This window comes from Lissotriton helveticus, chromosome 9, assembly GCF_964261635.1.
Source record: "Lissotriton helveticus chromosome 9, aLisHel1.1, whole genome shotgun sequence".
In the NCBI taxonomy this organism is placed as follows: domain Eukaryota; kingdom Metazoa; phylum Chordata; class Amphibia; order Caudata; family Salamandridae; genus Lissotriton; species Lissotriton helveticus.
Window position 1 is genome coordinate 75,151,169 of NC_136070.1, and position 24,368 is coordinate 75,175,536.

At 41.8% G+C, this 24,368-nt stretch overlaps 1 protein-coding gene across 1 annotated transcript in view; it reads right to left on the bottom strand.

The window, feature by feature from the left end:
- TTBK2 (tau tubulin kinase 2) overlaps positions 1–24,368 on the bottom strand; it is a 631,485-nt gene that overhangs the window by 79,772 nt on the left and 527,345 nt on the right. The window contains exons 13-14 of the mRNA XM_078659515.1: positions 7,848–8,059; positions 2,527–3,136 (exon numbers count right to left, since the gene is read on the bottom strand). Of these exons, the coding sequence (XP_078515641.1) occupies positions 2,527–3,136; positions 7,848–8,059 (822 nt within the window). The remainder of the gene's footprint in view (positions 1–2,526; positions 3,137–7,847; positions 8,060–24,368) is intronic.

Sequence of the window (24,368 nt, forward strand, 5' to 3'; positions counted from 1 at the left end):
TCGAGTTACTAGACTTTGGGTCATGATGCAACACACTAGGCTCTAAAAAGATTCATTTTGTTTGGGACAACTTATTCATAAGTAGATGAAACCGTAAGAGGCACTTTCCAATTGCATAAAAATCAGCCTGGGGCTTCCAATGTCGCTGTCGGAGGCTGCTGGTCATATCCTGACTATTCTGACAGTAGTCAAGTAAGTCTGGTTTAGATAATTAATTTGTGTTTACTTGAGCTGTTGATTCTAATTGATTATCCTAATTTATTCGAGCATCCAGTACCCTTCTTCATTGGAGGCTAGTCTCCCATTTTCTCTTCACAACCTCAATTCAGAATAAATGCCAACACTGCTCTCTTACCTAACCCGTTACTCAGCAACATCAGGGCATCATTCCTTTGCGGATCATCCACTTGGTTGCCTCCAAGCTATTCTCACAGCACTCGTCAGGGACCTGGTCCCAGAACCTAGGTCAACTGCACTTGCAGCGTTTCAAGGAGCAAAGAGCCCCATCTTTATATCACACGGAGGGTAACCCAATAACCCACTAGGAGCTTGGATATCAACCTAACTGAAAGTAATATGCCAACAAAAGTATCTTTTTGAAAGATATAAAAAGGTAAATCTAGATAGAAAGCCTCTGAATGGTGACAGTATAGAATGAAACAAGAGGCAGAAGTGTCATGCGACTGATCATATGAATTAATCAGGCAGGGAAAAGGAATATGCAATATTTGATTTAACAAAATATATATATATATATATATATATATATATATATATATATATATATATATATATATATATATCATAGAAATAGGATACATGAGATATAAACCTTGTATACATCACATAACACTTCAGTAGAATTGCTTAACTATAGGAGTGTTCTAAAGATGGGGAAATCGCGATATAAAGGACGGAGCAGAACCGGAGCTCTCACCATCAATTCCACAGCAGACATAGCTTCGTCTGAAATTACGTCCCCATCAATTAAAGTGAAAATCCCACAGGACAACTGGTCGAGCGACTTGGATTTATAATATATATTAAAGCTATCATTTAAGGTTAAAACTATAATGCACAATCAGAAGCCTCCATCATCGCCATTAAGGGTTTTTTCAAAACAATGCTAAGAGTAATTTTAAAACCCCCCACATCTCCAGACACAGAAGTACTAGTAAGGTCTGTTAATGCCTTCCACCAACAGACAACTCAGGGAACTGCCTAATCATACTTGCCTTAGAACTAACCCTAGCCTCAATGCAACACAAGTACACTGGTTTCTGCAACACAGAAAGTGTGGGAAATAGATGGCTTTTTCAATTTTAGCACAGCTGAGTTGTACTTCTTAGAAAGCAAACTATCTCACCGGGGAGAACACTGTACTCAGTGCCTTTGACTCCTGAGCAGAAATTAAGTAAAAATACTTAGGGTTCTTTTATTATGACATTATTGTTTCAAGTTGAACGGTATAGTAAAATCCAGTTTCAGAAGAAGCTGGAAAAAAACTCATACCATACAAAAGGCCAACAATTAAAATGAGTAAAGAAAAAAACCCACAAAGAATAACATGCAAAACAGAAAATGGGTGAGCAAACAAGTTCTCAATGGAAGGAACCTGAACATCATCTCTGAAAAATATTGAAAACAACGTGGTAATTACTGCCCATAGTGGAGGAAAAATGAATTATGGCTATTTTCCAAAGTCATACTTTAATAGCAATGGAAAGAGACGAGAGAAACCACATTTTAGGGCATTTCAAATGCACATGATGTGGAAGTTAACAATGAACAATCCGCAAAAAGGTTTTCATTTATTACGGTTTCCTCATATAAGTACTTATTTAAGCAAATGAGACTGAGAAAACATGGTGTGTATGCACAATGTGGAAGTGGAAGCTAACAGGAGACACAATGAAAATTGATCCAGTAGGTCGGAGCAGAAGAAAAATGCTCATTAAAGACTCAACAACTTAAAGTTGAGCAACTACAGCATATGGCAGACCACCACAAATAAAGGACGATTCATCACAGAAATAAATAACTACACATTTCGACAAAAGAATAGAGGAAAGGACCTCACACATCAACAATTAGCAGGAAAGAGGATTTACCTATCATGCATACACTAGTGCGGTGCCCTGCCTCGACAGAGTGATATATAGTTATTTATCATTCTGCTGCATATACAGCTTCCAGTCACATTGCACCTTAGTGAAGAGTCTCAAAAGTAAAGGGATGACATAAATCAAAGAAAGAATGTGCTGCTGATTTACCTTACCACATCTTATGACTGCATACTTAGCTTCCAAGAAATTCTATTCAGAATGTTTATTAAACTTCATTTAAAAGCCAACCTCCTACCCTTATTTTTTATCCAGCTTAGAACATTCATTCAAAATGTTATTCTCAATCCATTAAAAAATCCCAGCTTGATATGTTTAGCCTTAAATTTGCTACCAGGTTTGTTAAAGCATCCTAAGCCCCCCACACAAATATACATGGATATACTAATAACAACTGCCTTACCGGTGTGAAGGCTCCTTCTGCTTGTGCCTCCAATGTACTACTTGGTGTGGCTGCAGGTAGCTGTCCAGCAGCTCCAGCTATGGGGTCCAATCTGCCTGTACTGGGCTCAGAAACAACTTGACACCCAACACCAATTTCTAAAATGGCTCCAGACTGGTCCTTCAAATGCTGCCCACTATTTGTCCAAGTGTTCAGTCTACATTGCTCTTGTGGAGACTCTTCCAGCCCTTGCAAGACCTCTGGCTCCTCCTCAGACGGGCTTCCAGTTAATTTTTGGCCTTGAATCCCACTGCTTCTGAAATCCTTCAAGTCATGTTCCTTATCCACGACGACCCACTCCTTAGAATCAACTTCTTGCCGACTAGAGCCCAAGTTAACCGCCACAAATCCATTGCTAACCACAACATCAGCATGCTCTGGAGAGCTAACGGAGCCAGGTTTGGATCCTTCTGGGGGATATTCCTCATCATAATGCCAATTGTGGTCAGTTGCGGGGAGAGCAGAAACAGGAGCCCCAGTTTTCTGTGGATGCGAAGGGAAAGCTGGGCCAGCAGCAACAAAAGCAACAGCAACAGCTTCTTTCTCAAGACCCTTGTGAATCCTCTCAAGGCTAAACAAATCAGGAAAACAGAGCAGCGATTACACAATGGAGTTATTCTGTCACAAAGTCTAGGATCAGAACACAATCAAATAAGACTCCTAACTCTTAAACTCAATTAAATACTGTGTAGAAAAAGCAGCAGCAGGAAATGCTCAGTTTGGGCAGGATTAATTACATACTCATGTTACATAAATTCGATTTTCATTAGAGCAAACTACTGTCAGAATATATGTAACACTGAAGATACAACCTTTGATGATTAAAGATTACTTCCTGGTTAGAAACAGTCTCTCAGGATAAAAGCATGACCCACTGTCACATTCCTCTAGTGTTTTAATGCGACACTGCAACATTTTGACAGTGTACTAGTTCAGTACTTGTATTTTACTAATATTTATATTTAAAACGCTTGGTAAAACTGAACATGCCCTTCCAAGATCCACTTGACTTGTTGATACTATCAACAGGATAGTATGTTGGAACTTTGGACTTGGCTGTCAAAAATGTGACTGCGTTGCAAGTGAGTCACAGTTTACTAATGAACACATATTTTGCGGATTTGCAAAGATGAATGTAAGGTCGTGAAAGGTCTACAGAAACATAATAGAAAATGACAATGTAATGTTGGCGAGCAATTGTTTTAAAGATGTAACTTTGTCTCTGAATTCCTTACTTTAAAACCAATCATTACCTGCTCATCCATCCTCGTCCCATTTTTGACTAGTAGAGGTGTCTTCACCTCCAATGACAGAAACCTCCTTTTCCATTCTCCCTCGGAGCCCAAAGGACTATCCCCACTCGAAGGTCCTCCTGGTTTTTTCTTTGCCGGTTCTGCCAGAACAGATGGCTTGCTTCACACCGAACTTTGGGGGGAGGGATAGAAGAGTCAAAACAGATTCTACCCTCTGTAGGATTGTCTGGTTTCTTTTTTCAGGGTAGCACTGATGAGCACCTCTGGTGGCCCCAATTCAGGTCCAGGAGGGTTAATTTAATGTGCTCGAGTTCCCGAAGGTGCACTATTTTTCCACACTCCCTGAGCTCCACTGTGCCGCCTGCGACCATGACTGGACAGACACGGGATTGCTCCGCAATACCACATTATTGCATGGAATGGGCCGGGTATAGCCACTCCAGCCAAACGCTACTGCATGTATGCATATCTCAAACGTCGACGTGCCCACATTGCCGTGCTCCAGGAGACTCACCTCACGGCACTTGTACTAAATGGAGAAGGAAGATTTATGAGACCACAGGGTATTCTCATTTGGATTGTACTAGGGGTCCCCTTTACTCTGGGTACACAGCGGGTGGACGCAAATGGGAGATAAGTCATACTGGAGGGACACCTGGACTGGGTTCCCTTAACCTGGTGGCTTAGTATGCTCCCAACTCCAATCAAGCGGAGTTGCTAGATAGTCTTACCTCAGTGCTCCTTCATGACCCACTCAACCTGGGATTTGGGGGGGGGGAGGGTTATTGTAACTGTGTGCCTGATTTATACATCGACCGTTCTACTCTACCCTTACATGCAGCAGTCAGCATCTTCACCACCCGATACTTTGAACAAAGGTGCACGTGTATGCGCCTACGTGGCGCATGGGTTATCCACATGACAGCGAGTACGCTTTTTATTCCATCGTACATGAGTTACACACCAGGATTGACCTCTTTTTGTACACCGCTCCTCTGAGCTCACAGGTCTGCTCGGAATATCTAGCGCGCTTTCTGTCGGACTACTGCCCATGATGCTCACATTGAGCTGGGGCAGGCAGCGCACCACTATACCTACTTGGAGACTGTAGGTTGAAGCACGTTCTGATCCTCCCTTTTGGGATGATCCGACACTCTGCCTCACTAATTATTTTGCAGAGAACCAAGGTTTTGCCTCGTCACGCGCCCGGGAATGGGATGCACATAAAGTTGTGGTCCGTGGACACTGCTTGGCAGCCTCCTGGGGCATCGGCCGCGGTTACTCTAGGAACTTGTGTCCACTGAATAAGGTCTTCGCTGGATGGAAAAACAGGTAGCCAACTGGATAGCATTGCCTACCTGGCTGAGGCAATTGCATGCACAGCGTAGTGAGGTGGAGGCGGCATTGAGTCGCCATGATTATCGTAAGAGGACAGCCCTGGAGCATGCCTACGGTGATCGCTCCGGCAGAATGAGGGCATGGCTTGCTTGTGAGGAACAAAAATGCACCCCCATTGCGGCACTTCGTGGCCATGATGGTGAACTCATTACTTCCCTGACAGCCATTAATGCAGCTTTCTACGATCATTATTGTGGACTGGATTCAGCGCCTGCCTCTCAGTTCTTGCAAGGACTCTCTCTCCCTAAACTCAACCCTCTGCAGCGGGCTGATCTGGATGAACCCCTACAACTGGAAGAGATCCACGCAGCTATCTCTCAGATCACCCTGAATAAGACTCTGGGGACAGGCGGCCTGCCGAACGAGTATTATGCCACCTTCTCCACAGACTGCCCACCATTTATTGATTATGTTTAATGAAGCCAAGGACTGTGGCGAACTCCTGAATTGCCTTCGGGAGACCCTGAGCTACCTAGCCCAGCCGTGGCCCGCTGGATGTTAGGTCATATCTCCCCCTTTCGTTATTGAACCTGGATAGCAAGATTTTGGGTAAGGTCTTGGCGAAACTCTAGCTTCCAGTCATCCACATGCTTGTGCATGATGACCAGTCTCATTTTATGCCGGGTTGCAGGACGTTTGTTAACGTACGTCGATTACTGCGTTTCATGCACAACACCCCTCCCCCCCGATGCTTACAATCAAGTGGCTGTATCACTGGACATAAAGGAAGCCTTTGATTTTCTCTTCTTGACTCTCACCACTATGAGGTTTGGACAGGGGTTCTTAACCCCATCCATGCTGATGACGGCCCCCAGCCGTCATGGCACACAGTGCTCGTGTGCTGATGACGGCTGTGGGCCGTCATGACCACGCCCACGATCGGAATGTCCAGCACAGGAGCGGAATTCCGGCCGCGGGCAAGGGGTTTAGCTGGGTAAGCACTCTATATACAAACCCAACTGCAAGGGTGAAGACTGGTCTGGTGATATCAGACAGTCTTATTATCCAACAGGGTACCTGCCAGGGTTGCCTGCTGTCCCCACTCAGTTTTGCACTAGCAATGGAGCAAATTGCTAGCCGCCAGCTGGGTAGTGCACGTCTGTGGGTGAACTCCACGTCATTTCGCTATAGGGAAAAAATATAGTTGTAAATGGATTAAACATGGCCCTTCCTCTTAATTCTTTGCCTGCCACAAGAGGAGCTGAAGGCATTATCTCAGAAGGTTAGAACCCTGTGCCAGACAACTTCTCCTCAGAGGATGCAGTACTTCTAGCATCCTGCACCAACTTCCTGTCAGAAGGTAGAAAGGGGATGCATTCCACTTCTGTGCGGTGCCTACAGAGTTTCTCTATGTACTCCTTCCCTTAACCCTTATTCTTTGGATATTGTCCTGCAGCAAGAGGCAGGCACTACTTGTGACTGCCATATATAGAACTTCCAGATTCTGCCCCCACCACCAATAGGCTGCTACTGTCAAGTGGATCATTGCATACCCCCTTCCCTTCTCAGCTTCCCTCCTCCACCTCTATTTATCCTTAGGAGAACACACACACCTTTTGGTGTTGAAGTTAAAATGCTAGACCTGTTGCAATAGTATCTCCTCCATGGACTGGCCTCCATCTCTCAACTACTCTTAGACACACCATTGAATGGCCACATCCAGAGCTAGTGGAAGCAGAAAAGCATTCATCACTACTACGATAGTCATTCAGTGGTGCATTATCATCACCTACCCAAGTCCACTGGTGATCATTCAGAGACTCGCAGAGTGGTCTAGGGTGTTCAAAAATTTCCTTGCCACACTCCTCCTGAGATGTTTCCTTTCTCACCCGGTGGTGTAGTGCGAAATCTACAGTATTGATTTCTCAGGTCTTGTGGTTTCTCCTTTTGATCCTTCGCAGGGGGCATTCTTAAATATGCTTATGAACAAAACAACTTTTTTATGGTGGTTATGACTTTGTCCAAGAGGATGAGTGATTTAGTTTCTTTGATCACCAGCCCGCCTTATTGGCATATCTTTAAGGACCGTATGGAGTTGAAATTAGGACAGGGTGTGTATATCCAAGACCGCTGTGAAATTCCATAGGGAAGAGAATATTGTGCCACGTTCTATTATCTTTCCTCTCCTGGGAAATTGTATCTGCACAGGGGATATGCACTGCCTCTTGTTTAATTTCTTCTGGCAGCAGCAAAGCTCGTTCAAGTGTGTCCTCCAATAGTAAGGACGAAATGTTTTGATTCCTCACCACTAATCCCAGAGCTTCAGATCCTATTTACTCTCAGTACTTACTTTCCTCTACTCATCCTGGACAGGTTGCAGATTTCAAGACAGCTTGTTTAGTTTTTGCAGGAAGAGCATGGAGCATTCTCTCTTCTTTTTGGACAACCATTGTCTGTCATTGAAAGTGTGGACACATCTAACAGTATGTACTAGGACGAGGAGTAAAAATCAGAATAATGATCTAGCTGATAAATAATCAAAATATTTATATGCAAATCCAAGCTTACACATTCAATATTAATTCTTCTACTAACCACAGTTAGGCATATAATGGTGCTAAAGATAATTAGGAAACATACAAAATAGTTATTAAAATGTTTAAAAATAGTTTTGGAATAGGAGCATAGTACCAGTTCTCCAAAAACTTGTCAGTATCTGGCTTTGATTCGAGTGTTAGACGTTTCTCCAGTTCAAAACTGTGAATTGTGCGTAGTTTCCGCAGCAAAGGGACATCTCTGTCAGGCTGGAGGGCCTCTGAACGCACATGAATTGGAGAGCCAAGACTTGGCACATTGAGGATACCATTTGCTGGTCCATTACTATTCTCCTCTTCTGTAGCAGCCTAACAACAGAAAAACAGAAAATATAGATTACTCACAAAACCTCATTATTAAGATTACAATTAGTATTATTACTAGCAAGGTCTATGTGTTAGAAGTAATCTTTCTCTCAAGTACCATTCTCCATGGATACATATTGATCTGAGAAAACTCTAATACTCTTTTGTAAATGACTACAAAAAGCAAAACAATACTGAACATGGGCACACATTTTTCAGCACTATGAACTGTGTTTTACATACCATTAATGGGGAGTTCAATTCACAAAATCGATGTCTTTGATTTACATTAATTTTCACAATTGGAGGCACTCTGAATCAGTATATTTATATTTATATATATATATATATATACACAGCGATACTTAGCAGGCAAATGGAAGTTTGCTAAAAATGTAAGAGGCACACGCGGAGTCTGGTTTTCAAAGCAAGGATGCTTTATTCGGTGCTCAAGTGTCCTCTCCCCTCCAGTTCGACAGACGCGTTTCGCCTTCGCGGCTTTTCCAAAAATATATAAATATATAATATATATATATATATATATATATATATATATAAATATATATATATAAATATATATATATATATATATATATATATATATATATATATATATAGTTGCTCCCAGGAATACACCAGCCTGCTGCACTCGCGAGCGGGTGCTCTTCCAGGTGGGGGTGTACCCACCTAATAGATTCTCGCTGCACAATCCAATCACAATCCTGTGAAATTAGAAACGGCACTCACAGGGGGGTATAAAGCCAACACTTCTTTATTTGGCTACCAGCACAGACAAGACGCGTTTCGGCGATGAGCCTTCGTCAATTGCAAATGTGAACGCGCCGCCATTGCATTTAAAACACACAGTGCAATCGTCACAATGAGTCATGGCATCAACATGGACAAAGGACTAACTGATGGCTAAAATCGCGCCATCTTGAAAGTACTTAACATATACAGAAAACGAGAAAATATATATCATTTCATTTTCATGTGTAGTTCGAAGTCCGGGTACAGAGAGTACAATTCATTATTGACTCAATTGGCTATATTCATATGCCAAGAAATCTACCCATGCATTCAATATAGCCCTGGATGGGCACATTGTCTCACCAATTTATCTTGCCCTCAGATGGGCTCTGTCATGACAATGTTCATTGTGACATGATTACATAGTACAACTTTAAAAAGCGGTTCATGAAGCAGATATTTGATATAATCAGCAAAAAATGTTCAAAAGTAAAGTAAAGAGAAAAGAAAAGAAAAAGGAAAAGAAACGCAAACCAAATCATACAGCATATGTTGATCAAAGATACAGCACGGTGGAATATCTGCAGCATATTAATATCCCAAGTGGACTGCTAAGTCTTCATGTATATTGAGTCCCAAAGGACTCTTGCTCTGTAAGTCTATGATGTAGCGTGACTCCAGCCGCCGTAGTTTTTGTAAGCGGTCACCACCACGTGGTAAAGGTGGCACACTATCCAGACAAAAATAGGCCAACAGATCCCTGTTGTGTCCATGAAATTTGTCGAAGTGTCTCGCCACAGGGTACGATTCATCTCTATTGCTGATGGCACGCATGTGCTCCAAAATACGTAATTTGACGGGATTGATGGTACTCCCGACGTATTTTAGTCCACAAGGACATATCAGACAATAGATGACATAAGGTGTTGTACACGTCAGAAACTTTTTTATGCTTTTAGGGATTTTTAGACCTGGAATATCATAGGTAAGGGTCCTTTTACTGATTTTACAGGCCTTACAACGACCACATGGGAAGAAGCCATTTAGGGGGATTTTATTGGATACACTGGATTTCACCGTGAGATGACTATGAACTAGATCATCTTTCAAAGCTCTCGCTTTTCGGTAAGTTATCAACGGATTGGAAGGTAAATCTTCCTTGATGACATTATCCGTTAATAATATGTTCCAATTCTTTTTCAGAATTTTACGGACCTGTTCTGAATTCTCAGAATAGGTCGTAATCAATCTGAAAGTTTTCTGATTCTGTCCCTTCGTCTCTTTAGATTTCAACAATTCCAGTCTAGGTCTTTTACTGACTTTATTCAGGGCTTGTTCCAGCACTCCCTCTTTGTATCCTCTCACCTTGAATCTGTTCACACACAGTTTAGCTGCTTTATCAAATTCTTCATCGGTGGAGCTATTTCTTTTAAGTCTTAAGAGTTCCCCGTATGGAATACTCCTAATAAGTTTCTTGGGGTGATTGCTCGTTGCGTGTAATGTGCAATTACCCGCTGTGGCTTTTCGATATAATTTTGTGTGCAATTGCCCCTTTTCCACAAATATGGTGAGATCTAAAAAGTTTACCACAGAGTCGCTTATTTCACCGCTAAATCTCAGATTCATGTTATTGTCATTCAACACACCCACATATGTTGTAGCTTCCTCTACTGTCCCTTCAAAGATAATTAACAGATCGTCAATGTAACGATGCCAGGATTTGATTTTACAATTCCACATAGCATTCCTGTCATTCCAGGCTACTTGTTCCTCCCACCAGCCCACGCACAGATTAGCGTAGCTGGGGGAGGAGCAAGAACCCATGGCTACACCTGATTGTTGTTTGTACAGTTGTCCTTTAAAGACAAAAATGTTATTATTGAGGCCAAAGGTTATGAATTCCATGAGCATCTTATTGTGCTCAAAGTATTCCACATCTCTTGTTTGTAGAAAACTATGTATGGCCCGTAAACCATCAGTGTGTAGAATGCTAGTGTATAAACTGGTGATGTCCATCACCATCATACAATAACCTGGTTTCCATGTAAACTCATTTAGTACATTCAAAAGATGAGTAGTATCCTTCAAGTACGATTTCAATGCAATAACAAAAGGAAACAAGCATTTGCAATGCATAAGGTCTCGCATTAGGAAAGTTTGAGCTATTGGTATTGTAAATGACACATTTGTTATATATGTGTTGGTTTTGAAAATAGCAAAAATAATAGCTTTGTCATTTACAATGCCAATAGTTATAACTCGTGACACCTATAGCATTTGTAATGCAATATGTGTTGTATTCACGTGACTTAGATGTATTGATATTACAAATAACAATGGCTTTGAATTTTTTTAATAATTAATACTTAAATTAAAGTTATTGTAATTTATAATGGCAATAGCTTAAACTTTTGTAAATAACTTTTGTGAAGAATATGTTCAGTGTATTTTATTGTGACGAAAATCCAAGAACAGAAGTGCAATACTAACCTCTTTTTGTGACATTTGTAATAAAGCTTGAAACATTGAGAGATCATATTTGACCCAGTTGTTGTTGAATGGTTGCACAGATTGATGCTGTGGTGGCGCTGAGTGATGTTGTGGTGGCGACTAGTGATGCTGTGGCATTCAATGATCCTGTGGTAGCGCATAGTGATGTTGTTGTGCCCCTTAGTGATGCTGTGGTGGTGCTGAGTGATGCTGTGGTGATGCGATAGATAGAGTGAGTGGGATAGATAGATAGAGTGAGGGCGATAGATAGATAGAGGGAGGGCGATAGATAGGAGTGAGGGCGATAGATAGCTAGACAGATAGAGTGATGGCAATCAGTATCTAAATAAATAGATAGAATGAGGGAGATAGATAGATAGATAGAGTGAGGGCGATAGGTAGATAGATAGAGTGAGGGCGATGGGTAGATAGAGTGAGGGCGATGGGTAGATAGAGTGAGGGCGATGGGTAGATAGAGTGAGGCCGATAGATAGATAGCGTGAGGGCGATAGATAGATAGCGTGAGGGCGATAGATAGATAGCGTGAGGGCGATAGATAGAGTGAGGGCGATAGATAGAGTGAGGGCGATAGATAGAGTGAGGGCGATAGATAGAGTGAGGGCGATAGATAGAGTGAGGCCGATAGATTGATAGATTGATAGATTGATAGAGTTAGGGCGATAGATAGATAGAGTTAGGGCGATAGATAGAGTGAGGGCAATAGATAGATATAGAGTGAGGGCAATAGATAGAGTGAGGGCGATAGATAGAGTGAGGGCGATAGATAGAGTGAGGGCGATAGATAGAGTGAGGGCGATAGATAGAGTGAAGGCGATAGATAGAGTGAAGGCGATAGATAGAGTGAAGGCGATAGATAGAGTGAAGGCGATAGATAGAGTGAAGGCGATTAGATAGATAGAGTGAAGGCGATTAGATAGATAGAGTGAGGGCGATAGATAGATAGAGTGAGGGCGATAGATAGATAGTTGTGTGTGGTTGTGTGTGCGTGGTTGTGTGTGTGTGGTGTGTGTTATGCTTTGTTTTGCTATGTTTTGTTATGCTATGCTATGTTTTGTTGTGTTTGGTATGCTATGCTATGTTTTGTTATGCTATGTTTTGTTTTGTTTTGTTATGCTATGCTATGTTTTGTTGTGTTTTGTTGTGTTTTGTTAAGCTATGCTATGCTTGGTTAGGCTATGCTTGGTTAGGCTATGCTATGCTTGGTTAGGTTATGCTCTATGCTTGGTTAGGTTATGCTCTATGCTTGGTTAGGTTATGCTCTATGCTTGGTTAGGTTATGCTCTATGCTTGGTTAGGTTATGCTCTATGCTTGGTTAGGTTATGCTCTATGCTTGGTTAGGTTATGCTCTATGCTTGATGCTTGGTTAGGTTAGGTTATGCGCTATGCTTGGTTAGGTTAGGTTATGCGCTATGCTTGGTTAGGTTAGGTTATGCGCTATGCTTGGTTAGGTTAGGTTATGCGCTATGCTTGGTTAGCTTAGGTATGCGCTATGTTATGCGCTATGCGTTATGCGCTATGCGCTATGTTATGCGCTATGTTATGCGCTATGTTATGCGCTATGTTTTGCGCTGTTATATGTTATGCGCTATGTTTTGCGCTATGTTATGCGCTATGTTATATGTTATGCGCTATGTTATGCGCTATGTTATGCGCTATGCGCTATGTTGCGCTATGTTATGCGCTATGTTATGCGCTATGTTATGCGCTGTGCTATGTGATGCGCTATGTTATGCGCTATGTTGCGCTATGTTATGCGCTATGTTATATGTTATGCGCTATGTTTTGCGCTATGTTTTGTGCTATGTTATGCGCTATGTTATGCGCTATGTGCTATGTGATGCGCTATGTCATGCGCTATGCGCTATGTTATGCGCTATGCGCTATGCTATGCGCTATGTTGCGCTATGCGCTATGTTATGCGCTATGTTATGCTCTATGCGCTATGCTCTATGCGCTATGTTATGCGCTATGTGCTATGTTATGCGCTATGTTATGCGCTATGCTATGCGCTATGTTATGAGCTATGCGCTATGTTATGCACTATACGCTATGTTATGCGCTATGTGTTGCGCTATGTTATGCGCTATGTTATGCGCTATGTTATGCGCTATGTTATGCGCTATGCTATGCGCTATGTTATGCGCTATGCTATGCGCTATGCTATGCGCTATGCTATGCGCTATGCTATGCGCTATACGCTATGTGTTGCGCTATGTTATGAGCTATGCGCTATGTTATGCGTTATGCGTTATGTTATGCGTTATGCGCTATGTTATGCGCTATGTTGCGCTAATTATATGCGCTAATTATATGCGCTAATTATATGCGCTATGTTATGCGCTATGTTATGCTGTGTTTTGCTATCCTACGCTTTGCTGTGTTTTGCTATCCTACGCTTTGCTGTGGTTTGCTATCCTACGCTTTGCTGTGGTTTGCTATCCTATGCTTTGCTGTGGTTTGCTATCCTATGCTTTGCTGTGTTTTGCTATCCTATGCTTTGCTGTGTTTTGCTATCCTATGCTTTGCTGTGTTTTGCTATCCTATGCTTTGCTGTGTTTTGCTTTGCTGTGTTTTGTTATGCTATGTTTTGTTGTTTTACTATGATATGCTATGTTTTGCTATGCTATTTTTTGTTTTGCTATCCTATGCTTTGTTTTGCTATGTTTTGTTATGTTCTGCTGTTTTGTTCTGCTGTTTTGTTGTGTTGTTATGCTATTCTATGTTTTCCTATGCTATGCTATTCTATGTTTTGCTATGCTATGTTATGTTTTAAGTTATGTTATGCTATGTTTTGCTATGCTATCCTATGCTTTGTTTTGCTATGTTTTGTTATTTCCTGCTGTTTTGTTCTGCTGTTTTGTTGTGTTATGTTATGCTATGCTATGGTTTGTTTTGTTTTACTATGCTATGTTTTGTTTTGCTATTCTTTGTTATGTTATGTTTTGTTTTGTTATGCTATTCTATGTTATGCTATGGTTTGTTTTGTTATGCTATTCTATGTTTTGCTGTGTTATGCTATGTTTTGTTATGTTCTGCTGTTTTGTTATGCTATGTTTTGTTATGCTATGTTTTGTTATGCTATGATTTGTTATGCTATGTTTTGTTATGCTATGTTTTGTTCTGCTATGGTTTGTTGTGTTATGTTATGCTATGTTTTGTTGTTTTACTATGATATGCTATGTTTTGATATGCTATGTTTTGTTTTGCTATCCTATGCTTTGCTATGTTTTGTTATGTTCTGCTGTTTTGTTATGCTATGTTTTGTTATGCTATGTTTTGTTATGCTATGATTTGTTATGCTATGTTTTGTTCTGCTATGTTTTGTTCTGCTATGGTTTGTTGTGTTATGTTATGCTATGTTTTGTTGTTTTACTATGATATGCTATGTTTTGCTATGCTATGTTTTGCTATCCTATGCTTTGCTATGTTTTGTTATGTTCTGCTGTTTTGTTCTGCTGTTTTGTTGTGTTATGTTATGCTATGCTATGTTTTGTTTTACTATGCTATGTTTTGTTTTGCTATTCTTTGTTATGTTATGCTATGGTTTGTTTTACTATGCTATGTTTTGCTATTCTTTGTTATGTTATGGTTTGTTTTGTTATGCTATTCTATGTTTTGCTGTGTTATGCTGTTTTGTTATGCTATGTTTTGTTATGCTATGTTTTGTTATGCTATGATTTGTTATGCTATGTTTTGTTATGCTATGTTTTGTTCTGCTATGTTTTGTTCTATGTTTTGTTGTGGTATGTTATGCTATGTTTTGTTGTTTTACTATGATATGCTTTGTTTTGCTATGCTTTGTTTTGTTATGCTATGGTGTTTTGTTGTGTTTTGTTATGCTATGCGTTGTGTTTTGCTATGCTATGTTTTGTTGTGTTTTGCTATCCTATGCTTTGTTTTGTTATGCTGTGCTTTTGCTATCCTATGCTTTTGTTTGTTATGCTATGCTATGCTGTGTTTCGTTATGCTATGCTATGTTTTGTTATGCTATGCTGGTAAGGGTGTGTGTGTGTGAGTGTGTGTGAGGGTGAGTGAGGGGGGTGAGGGTGAGTGAGGGGGGTGAGGGTGTGTGAGGGTGAGGGGGGGTGAGGGTGAGGGGGTGTGAGGGTGTGTGAGGGTGTGTGAGGGTGTGTGAGGGTGTGTGAGGGTATGTGAGGGGTGTGAGGGTGAGAGTGTGTTAGGGTGAGAGTGTGTGAGGGTGAGAGTGTGTGAGGGTGAGAGTGTGTGAGGGTGAGAGTGTGTGAGGGTGAGAGTGTGTGAGGGTGAGGGGGTGTGAGGGGTGTGAGGGTGTGAGGGTGAGGGGGTGAGTGAGGGTGTGTGAAGGTGAGGGGGTGTGAGGGTGTGAGGGGGTGTGAGGGTGAGAGGGTGTGTGAGGGTGTGTGAGGGTCAGTGAGGGTGTGTGAGGGTGTGTGAGGGTGTGTGAGGGTATGTGAGGGTGTGTGAGAGTGAGGGGGTGTGAGGGTGAGGAGGTGTGTGAGGGGTCAGGGGGTGTGAGGGCGAGTGAGGGGGATGAGGGCGTGAGGGTTAGTGAGGGTGAGTGTCTCCAATGAATGTCGCTGCTTCGCCTTCTTTGAAAATGTTCAGTGCTGCAAATAGAGCATGCCGCCCTAATTATCACAGCATGAGGCCCCAAAGTGATAATTATCACAGCATGCAGAGAGCCGCCCCACACTGCTGGAGCACTCAACTGCACATTAATTATAGTTGAGTGCTCCAGCAGCCTGGGGCGCCTGTTGACATGCTGTGATAAGTGGGTCTCATGCTGTGATAATTGTTGCAGTGCCTGAGGAAGTGGAGACTCCTGCTGGGATAATTGGTGTTGTGGCCTCAGGAAGTAGAGTTTCATGCTGGGATAATTGGTCTGGCGGCGCCTGACGTCCAACAAACGTGCACAAGCTGCTCAACCTTGTAGCGCGTTCACAGACCTGGGTCGGCTCGTGCCCAGGTCTGTATCGGGCTCGTTCACAGCTGTTACTCCCTTGACAGGGATGAAGGCGGCTATAAGTCTCGTTGGCGGCAGGGCTTCGCCCTGCAACGCCAGCGAGACCTAACAAAAATGAGTTTACATATATCGAGAGATGTTCTGTAAGCCCCCCTAGAGAGGACACAATCGGGCGTCCCGGAGGGTTTGTGCTGTCTTTATGTACTTTGGGAAGATGGTAGAACGTGGGTGTAATAGGGTTCATGCAACGAAGGAACAAAAATTCATCACTGTTCAGCATGTCTTTATTGTACCATTTAGTGATGGTGTCATGATAGTCTCTAATACTGTGTTGGTAATCCATATTTGTGATTTTAAGGTAGCATGTAGTATCATTTAATTGTCTAAAAGCTTCCTTTTCATATTGTGATACTGTCATGAGTACTATATTCCTTCCTTTATCAGATGGTTTGCATATCAAGGAGGAATCATCACAAAGTTTCTTAAAAGCCATCTGTTGTTGTCTACTAAAGTTAGTGTTTCCATTTTTCTGATTTTTTTGATACTGAACATCATGTCTTAGTTTTCTTAGATCTCTAATCACTGTTTCCGAGAATATATCTATGGCATCCGTCATTGTTGGGGGCATAAAGACCGATGCTGGTTTGAAAGAGGAGATCCCTCCTTTCAGTTGGACATCCATTGCAGAAACCATCTGTGTATTCGTCATATTAATACTTTCTTCTCCCATGCTTTCTGCTCTTAATTCTTCCATGGTGATAATACCACTTAGATCTTTGCATAGAAGGCCTTCTGTGCACTCTTGTCGAGCTTTTTTGGTATTGGGTTTGGTTAGTGTAGGTTTCTGTTTGTAAAATTTATGTAGTTTTAACTTTCTCACAAACTTGAATAAATCAATACGTGTCTGTGCAAATTCAAATTTTCTCTGCGGACAAAAGGAAAGACCTAGTTTTAATATGGTTTCTTCCTCCATTGTTAGGGTTCTCGTAGTCAGATTAATGATGGATAAGTCTTCTATCCCCTTTAGTTCCTTTTGTTGAAGGTCTTTTTGCTCCTGGTTACTGGGGGTGAGCTTACTACTTTTCTTGCCCCAGCCCCCCCTCCGCGTTTTCCTCGTGGCGCTCTTTGTTCTGGGGGTTTTCCTCTGCCGCCTTCCTGTTGTTTCCTCAGGACTTGGAATTCCACGTAAAAATGGGAAGAAGTGGAAGCTCCCATTCCTTCCTCTATGGAATCCTCGTCAGGTGTCACTTCAGATTCTGAGGTTTCTTGTACTGTCGGCGGTGGTCCTGTCTGTTTTTTCTGAATTTCTTTTCTTGGATTATCGTATTTTTTTGAAAAAGTTAGAACTCTGCCCAATCTGTAGTCCTTTTCATCTCGATCGAATTTTTCTTCTTTTCGTTGCTTGATTTTTTGTTCATATGCTTTTAATCGTTTTTTCATTTGGTCTCGCTTTTCTTTTATACTCTCTTGGTCCCGTTCCTTCTGCAGTTCCTCTTGCAAATCTTTTATGGCAGCTAGTGCTTTGTCGCGGTCACTCCATGCGAAGCGTATCAATATTACTAGCATTCCTTGACAGGAGTCCGCTATGTGTTCTGCCCAAGCATCTAGCAACAAGGGATCCGGGTTCTCGTAAGCAGGTATAGTGTAAATCCTCAACCCTCTGGGTACACGCTTTACCTCCATGTAGTTTTGCAAGGAGGTGGCCTCCCACCACTTACGAATTTCACGTTCATATAAGCGTTCAAGGGAGGTTAACTTTGCGTTTAACGTGGAAGTCGTTTCGCTAGGACCCGCTTTGTTAGAACCATTATTATTCTGCTTCTTTTTGAACATGCCTTGCGCGGCTTCTTTACGTTCTGTTTCGCAAAACATGGTTGGAATATAGGATGCCGCAGCCGCAGCTCCTTCGAATGTAAGTGCCTAGCCCCTTCGCTCTATGTATTTGAGAGACGTGATAACTTTTCTGAGTCAAAATGTAGGGAAGAAATGTTTGTTGCCGCTTACCGGAATCTTCGCGGTTTTTCCACTCGTCGGCTGTCTTTACTCACAGATGATACCCAACGTGAAGGCAGAAAAACAACAATCCCGGTGATTTCAATCTTTGATCAACATATGCTGTATGATTTGGTTTGCGTTTCTTTTCCTTTTTCTTTTTCTTTTCTTTTCTTTTCTCTTTACTTTTGAATTTTTTTTGCTGATTATATCAAATATCTGCTTCATGAACCGCTTTTTAAAGTTGTACTATGTAATCATGTCACAATGAACATTGTCATGACAGAGCCCATCTGAGGGCAAGATAAATTGGTGAGACAATGTGCCCATCCAGGGCTATATTGAATGCGTGGGTAGATTTCTTGGCATATGAATATAGCCAATTGAGTCAATAATGAATTGTACTCTCTGTACCCGGACTTCGAACTACACATGAAAATGAAATGATATATATTTTCTCGTTTTCTGTATATGTTAAGTACTTTCAAGATGGCGCGATTTTAGCCATCAGTTAGTCCTTTGTCCATGTTGATGCCATGACTCATTGTGACGATTGCACTGTGTGTTTTAAATGCAATGGCGGCGTGTTCACATTTGCAATTGACGAAGGCTCATCGCCGAAACGCGTCTTGTCTGTGCTGGTAGCCAAATAAAGAAGTCTTGGCTTTATACCCCCCTGTGAGTGCCGTTTCTAATTTCACAGGATTGTGATTGGATTGTGCAGCGAGAATATATATATAAAATATATATGTAAAAATATATATATATTTACTGTATTTACACACACACATTATGGATTTCAATGCCTATACATGATCGACTATGCATATTCTAGTAGAGTTTCTGAATGGCAGGCATGTGGAAAAGTATAATTCATTTTAATAAATTTCCCTTTGGGTAAAGTATAGTTTATCATGGGAAAAGATATCTTCCTCAGCCCCCATGCTTTTGAAAAGTATTCCATGGTGGAAAACATCTCTGAACAGACAAAAGATTGTTAGGTTGGGGAAATGCAAACACTTCTGGTTGGAAATCCAAGTTCCTTCTTGGACTTTTTTATGCACACAAGTGTAAATGTGATCCGTGGGTACAAACCTCAATTGCCCTTAATTTTGAAACCCACATTTTGGTGCACACAAACACGTGCATTAGGTTTGTGAACTGGGTCCATTGCTGTGCAACTCACTCTCCTGTTTCCTCAAGAACTGATGATGTGAGCCCACAATCAGAAGAGATGGTAAAGTTTGCAGCACCCAGCTGTAAGAATAATAGCTTTAGGACATTTCCCAAAATTTTTCATTCCCAGGTTTTGATGGCGTGAAATCCACCTCGATGCAGACCCGCATTTAGAGACGATTCTTTCAGTGTGGTAAGCCACAGAAGTGTACTCCTCAACAGAAGCAAACTGACAATGCTTTACTGGTAATCGTTTTAATTCTTTCTTTCCGTCCATTACCATCTCCAATTAGATCATCACCTTCACTCTAATATTCCAGGAAGTGCCCGGCCTTAAAAGTGCAAATTGTACAATATCTATAATTCAGTGGGGGTATTAGCGACATTTGCGCTTTAGGAGACTTAAAGTGATTTAGTGCTAGATAAGCGACAAATTATTATCATGTGTAAAACAAGCCAAGAATGAAGTAGACAAAAAAGTGTCTTTATAACAAATTCAATTTAAAAACGTTCTGTTGGGCAATTTTGAGAAAACATGGCCACCATTTCCAGAACTATAAAGGTAATATTCATGTAGTAACTGACATATACACAGTCTATCTTTAAAGTAGTTTTTGGATGAACACGCCATATTGAGTTATTTGAAACAACATGCTGTTACATCCCAGAAAGATATTATAGTGTTGAACATATCAGTGGAAGAGTGTTATGTCTAGTTTTATATGTGTTTGTATGTTCTATTTTTTTTAATAAAAATCTATTTATAAATATACCTTTTGTAGAGCACCTTTATATCAAAACAATGTAGAATTAAAGAGAACAAGCCTAGTTTGGAGCTTCTATAGATCCTGCGTCTGAAAAAGTCACTTTAGGAGCCTTGTGTTTAACTGCAAAGCAAAGCCACCATCATATGGAGTCCTTTGACAATTCAAAGGAATTCAACATAGAAGGCAGAGAGCAAGAGAGTGAAAAAAGTTGAAGCACAATTTATTCAGCAAAGGTAACAAATTAGAAGTACTTTCTCAGTGTCACCAAAAACTACATGAGTCAAAGTTCTTTCTTCATCAAATGCATAAAAAACATTTTCAGCAGTGAAATTTTGCAACTTAATCAAGGACCATAAGAAATACAATTATCTTTAAAACAAGCATTCACTGCAATCTTAAGCAAAAACCAGAGAATAATGCAAAGCCCCACTGCTTGTAATGGAATTAAGAATAAGGTAATCCGACTACTTCCGGACCCTCTGGGAACAATGGCAAAGAGATGTGGGGCCGCTGGACCAAGACGACTGGCAAACGGCATTAATGTTCCCCAGGGAAACAGCGATAAATCATCGCTTTCGCCTCATCCAATTAAAAATCCTTCACTGGGTCTATGTTTCGGGGGTACTTCTAGCTAGGATAGGAAGTCTGCCTTAGGCGATGTGGATAAGATGGCACCTTTTATCACATATTGTGGGAATGCCCCGAAGTTCGCCCTATATGGGATAACTCTACCCGGAAAATGAATGATACTTTGGGTAAACAGCTTCAACTGTCGCCAAAGTTAGGAATACTGAATATATATGGACTTCACTGACTTAATAGATATCGAGCAACAATGGGTGGCACTGGGGTATTGTATTAGTGAAAAGGACCGTAGCTATGTTCTGGGGATCTGATAAACGACCCTTGACGATTGGGTGGGTAGCAGAGATGGCCCGCTGCATGATAGCAGAAAAGGAGGTCTATAAAATGCGGGGCTGCCCCAAGAAGTGGGATAAAAAATAGGGGGGGGGGGGGCGATGGAACACATTCAGGGGGGAGATCTGTACATCACCTACGGAAGATGGAGAAGTGTGGCTCAGGGGTTAGAGGCAGCAGACCCGGAAGCTGAGATCGGTCCTGGACCAGGGTTCAATTCCCCGCCTCGGCGGGGTCTTGGGCTAAAAATTCCACGGACTCGATAATTCTCGCCCTGGTGCCTCCTCGACTCAGGGGTTCACACTCTGCGACTCTGGGCAATAGCTTGCTTAATCTCCACAACGGCCCCTCGCGGCGGGATGCCTGACTTTCACCTTGTGGATACCCTGCTATCTCACAGGGGAATACCAGGAAGGGTTCCCTAAGCAAGCGCCGGGAAACCCACTGCGGGTAGCTGTGCGCTATATAAGCTCAACTACAACTACAACTACAAGATATGGCAATGCACAGACGGATTGACCTATAACTTTTATGTGTCTGGATTATGTACCAAATGACCATTGATGTACTGTGGTTTACTATGTTTGATGTGTAACATGATATTGCCAGGATGGCTCTGTACTTTCAATCTAATACAAATTATTATAAATCAGCTCATAACATTCTATTGACCCCTAATGTTTTGACAAAAGACAAATTCATTTTCCAGAGTTCAAAGTTATATATGCTCCTTTAACAAACTATGCAAGTGGGGATGTCATGTTCATTGCACTCCTCCTGGCCGTTGATGACCAAATGTCACTGATTTGAGATTTTGTGGTTGGTCTCCTGACAGGCCAGGCAGGTTTGAAAAAAAAACATCAGTGGAAGGCTCCACAACAACTCCTAAAATTGAAGTATTTCTGCACTCCAGAGTCTACAGGGTCACAAATAAAAATATGGTAGGACTAGTTCAGCTTGGATAGAAACCTGCTCAGCATCAGACTATATATTTATGAAAAGGATTAGATACAATCTAGTGGAGGTTTCTTGGACAGCAACCCTTCACTTTCTTTAATTATCCCAATCAACTTCTTCATTAATCCCGGCTTATCCCAGAGGTGACTAATTACCAATTCTGAGGCCCATTTATGATATATTAGGTTAACTTTATCTTAGACAGCGCACTATAGCCTAAAGGCCTTTTGCCACTGAAACTCAGTCATAACAGTCATAAGGAGTAGTTTCTTACCTGTAACTCCACTTCTGTAGTAGGGGTATCTCTGTTATAGTCATAATCTTGTCCTGCATAGACACTTAAGAGAAAATTAAGACAAATAATGCAGCCTAACATATATAAGGCTACAAAGGCCACCCCTTCATCTAAACAGTGAAAAGGATAGCCCACCATGTCCAGTTTAACACTATTTTACCAAGCTTTCCTCACAGGAAAAACTCCCCTTCACCAAAATCCTTGAAATGATAGAGAGGAAGGGTTGGACAGACAAGCCCCCATAGGCTGCCATTATGTGTCTTGAAAAGGGATACCACGACATTAAGGAACTCTCCAGAGACCCTCGGTTTCCCATAATGCACAGCCAAAGTCCTTTTACTTTCAGTTCTTTTTGAAGGTGTATAAAGCAAGGCCTGTAGCATACAGTACAGTACCATTTTCTCCACCGGGGAGGAGAGCGGGCGCTTATGACTATAACAGAGATACCCCTACTACAGAACTGGAGTTACAGGTAAGAAAAGGGATACCGCGCCTTTAAGGAACTCTCCAGAAACCCTCGGTATCCCAGAATGCACAGCCAAACTCCTTTTACTTTCAGTTCTTTTTGAAGGTGTATAAATCAAGGCCTGTAGCATACAGTTCAGTACCATTTTCTTCACCGGGGAGGAGAGCAGGCGCTTATGACTATAACAGAGATACCCCTACTACAGAACTGGAGTTACAGGTAAGAAAAGGGATACCGCGCCTTTAAGGAACTCTCCAGAGACCCTCGGTATCCCAGAATGCACAGCCAAAGTCCTTTTACTTTCAGTTCTTTTTGAAGGTGTATAAAGCAAGGCCTGTAGCATACAGTACAGTACCATTTTCTCCACCGGGGAGGAGAGCGGGTGCTTATGACTATAACAGAGATACCCCTACTACAGAACTGGAGTTACAGGTAAGAAACTACTCCTTCTGTAGTAGGGAATCTCTGTGTATAGTCATAATCTAGTGAATAGAATGGCAAGCCCATCCCAACAACCAATCCGGCGGTGGAGGAAAAAGATAACACCACTACTGTGCAAACAGATTTCTCAACGAAGCCTGCCCACCCTGAGCATCCGCTCTGGCATCAGAGTCCAAACAGTAATGCTTAACAAAGGTATGGACCGACTTCCAAGTGGTAGCCCTGCAGATCTCTGCAATGGGAACATTACGAAGTAAAACTGTTGTAGCTGCTTTGCCTCTGGTAGAATGAGCCTTAGGCTTACCCCCTAAGGTCTTGTTAGCCTTCTGGTAACATAACTGAATACAGGACACAATCCACCTAGAGATGGACTGTTTAGAGGTGGCAAGACCAGTCCTGACCGACCCATAATTGACAAACAATTGGTCTGACCTACGAATGTCCTTGGTCTTATCCAAGTAGAATTTCAACACCCTTCTGACATCCAGGGAATGGAGAGACCTTTCCGCTGGAGTGGAAGGATTCTGGAAAAACGTAGGTAAAGTTATGGTCTGATTGACATGGAAATCAGAAATCACCTTCGGAAGGAACTTAGGGTGAGTACGCATCACAACCTTAGCAGCATGAAATACAGTATAAGGTTCTTGGCAACACAACACCTGAATTTCACTCACCCTGCGGGCTGATGTAATGGCCACAAGGAAGGCCGCCTTCCATGACAAGTGCTGCAGAGAAGCCTTATGGATGGGTTCAAAAGGCTCCTTCATCAACCTGGACAGCACCACATTCAGCTCCCATGATGGCGAAGGACGCCGAACAGGAGGAAACACTTTCTTCAATCCTTCGAAAAAATCTTTAATCACAGGGATCTGGAAGAAGGATGTCTGTGAAGGGCATTTCCTATACGCAGTCAACGCTGCGAGATGAACCTTAATAGAATGAAAATTAAGGCCAGACTGAGCCAAATGCAAAAGGTATGGAAGGATGACGTCTTCCTTGCAAGTTGTCAGATTATATTGCTTGGAATTGCACCAGATGCAGAACCTCTTCCACTTGTAGGCATAGGAAGTCCTAGTGGAGGGCCTCTTAGCTTCCT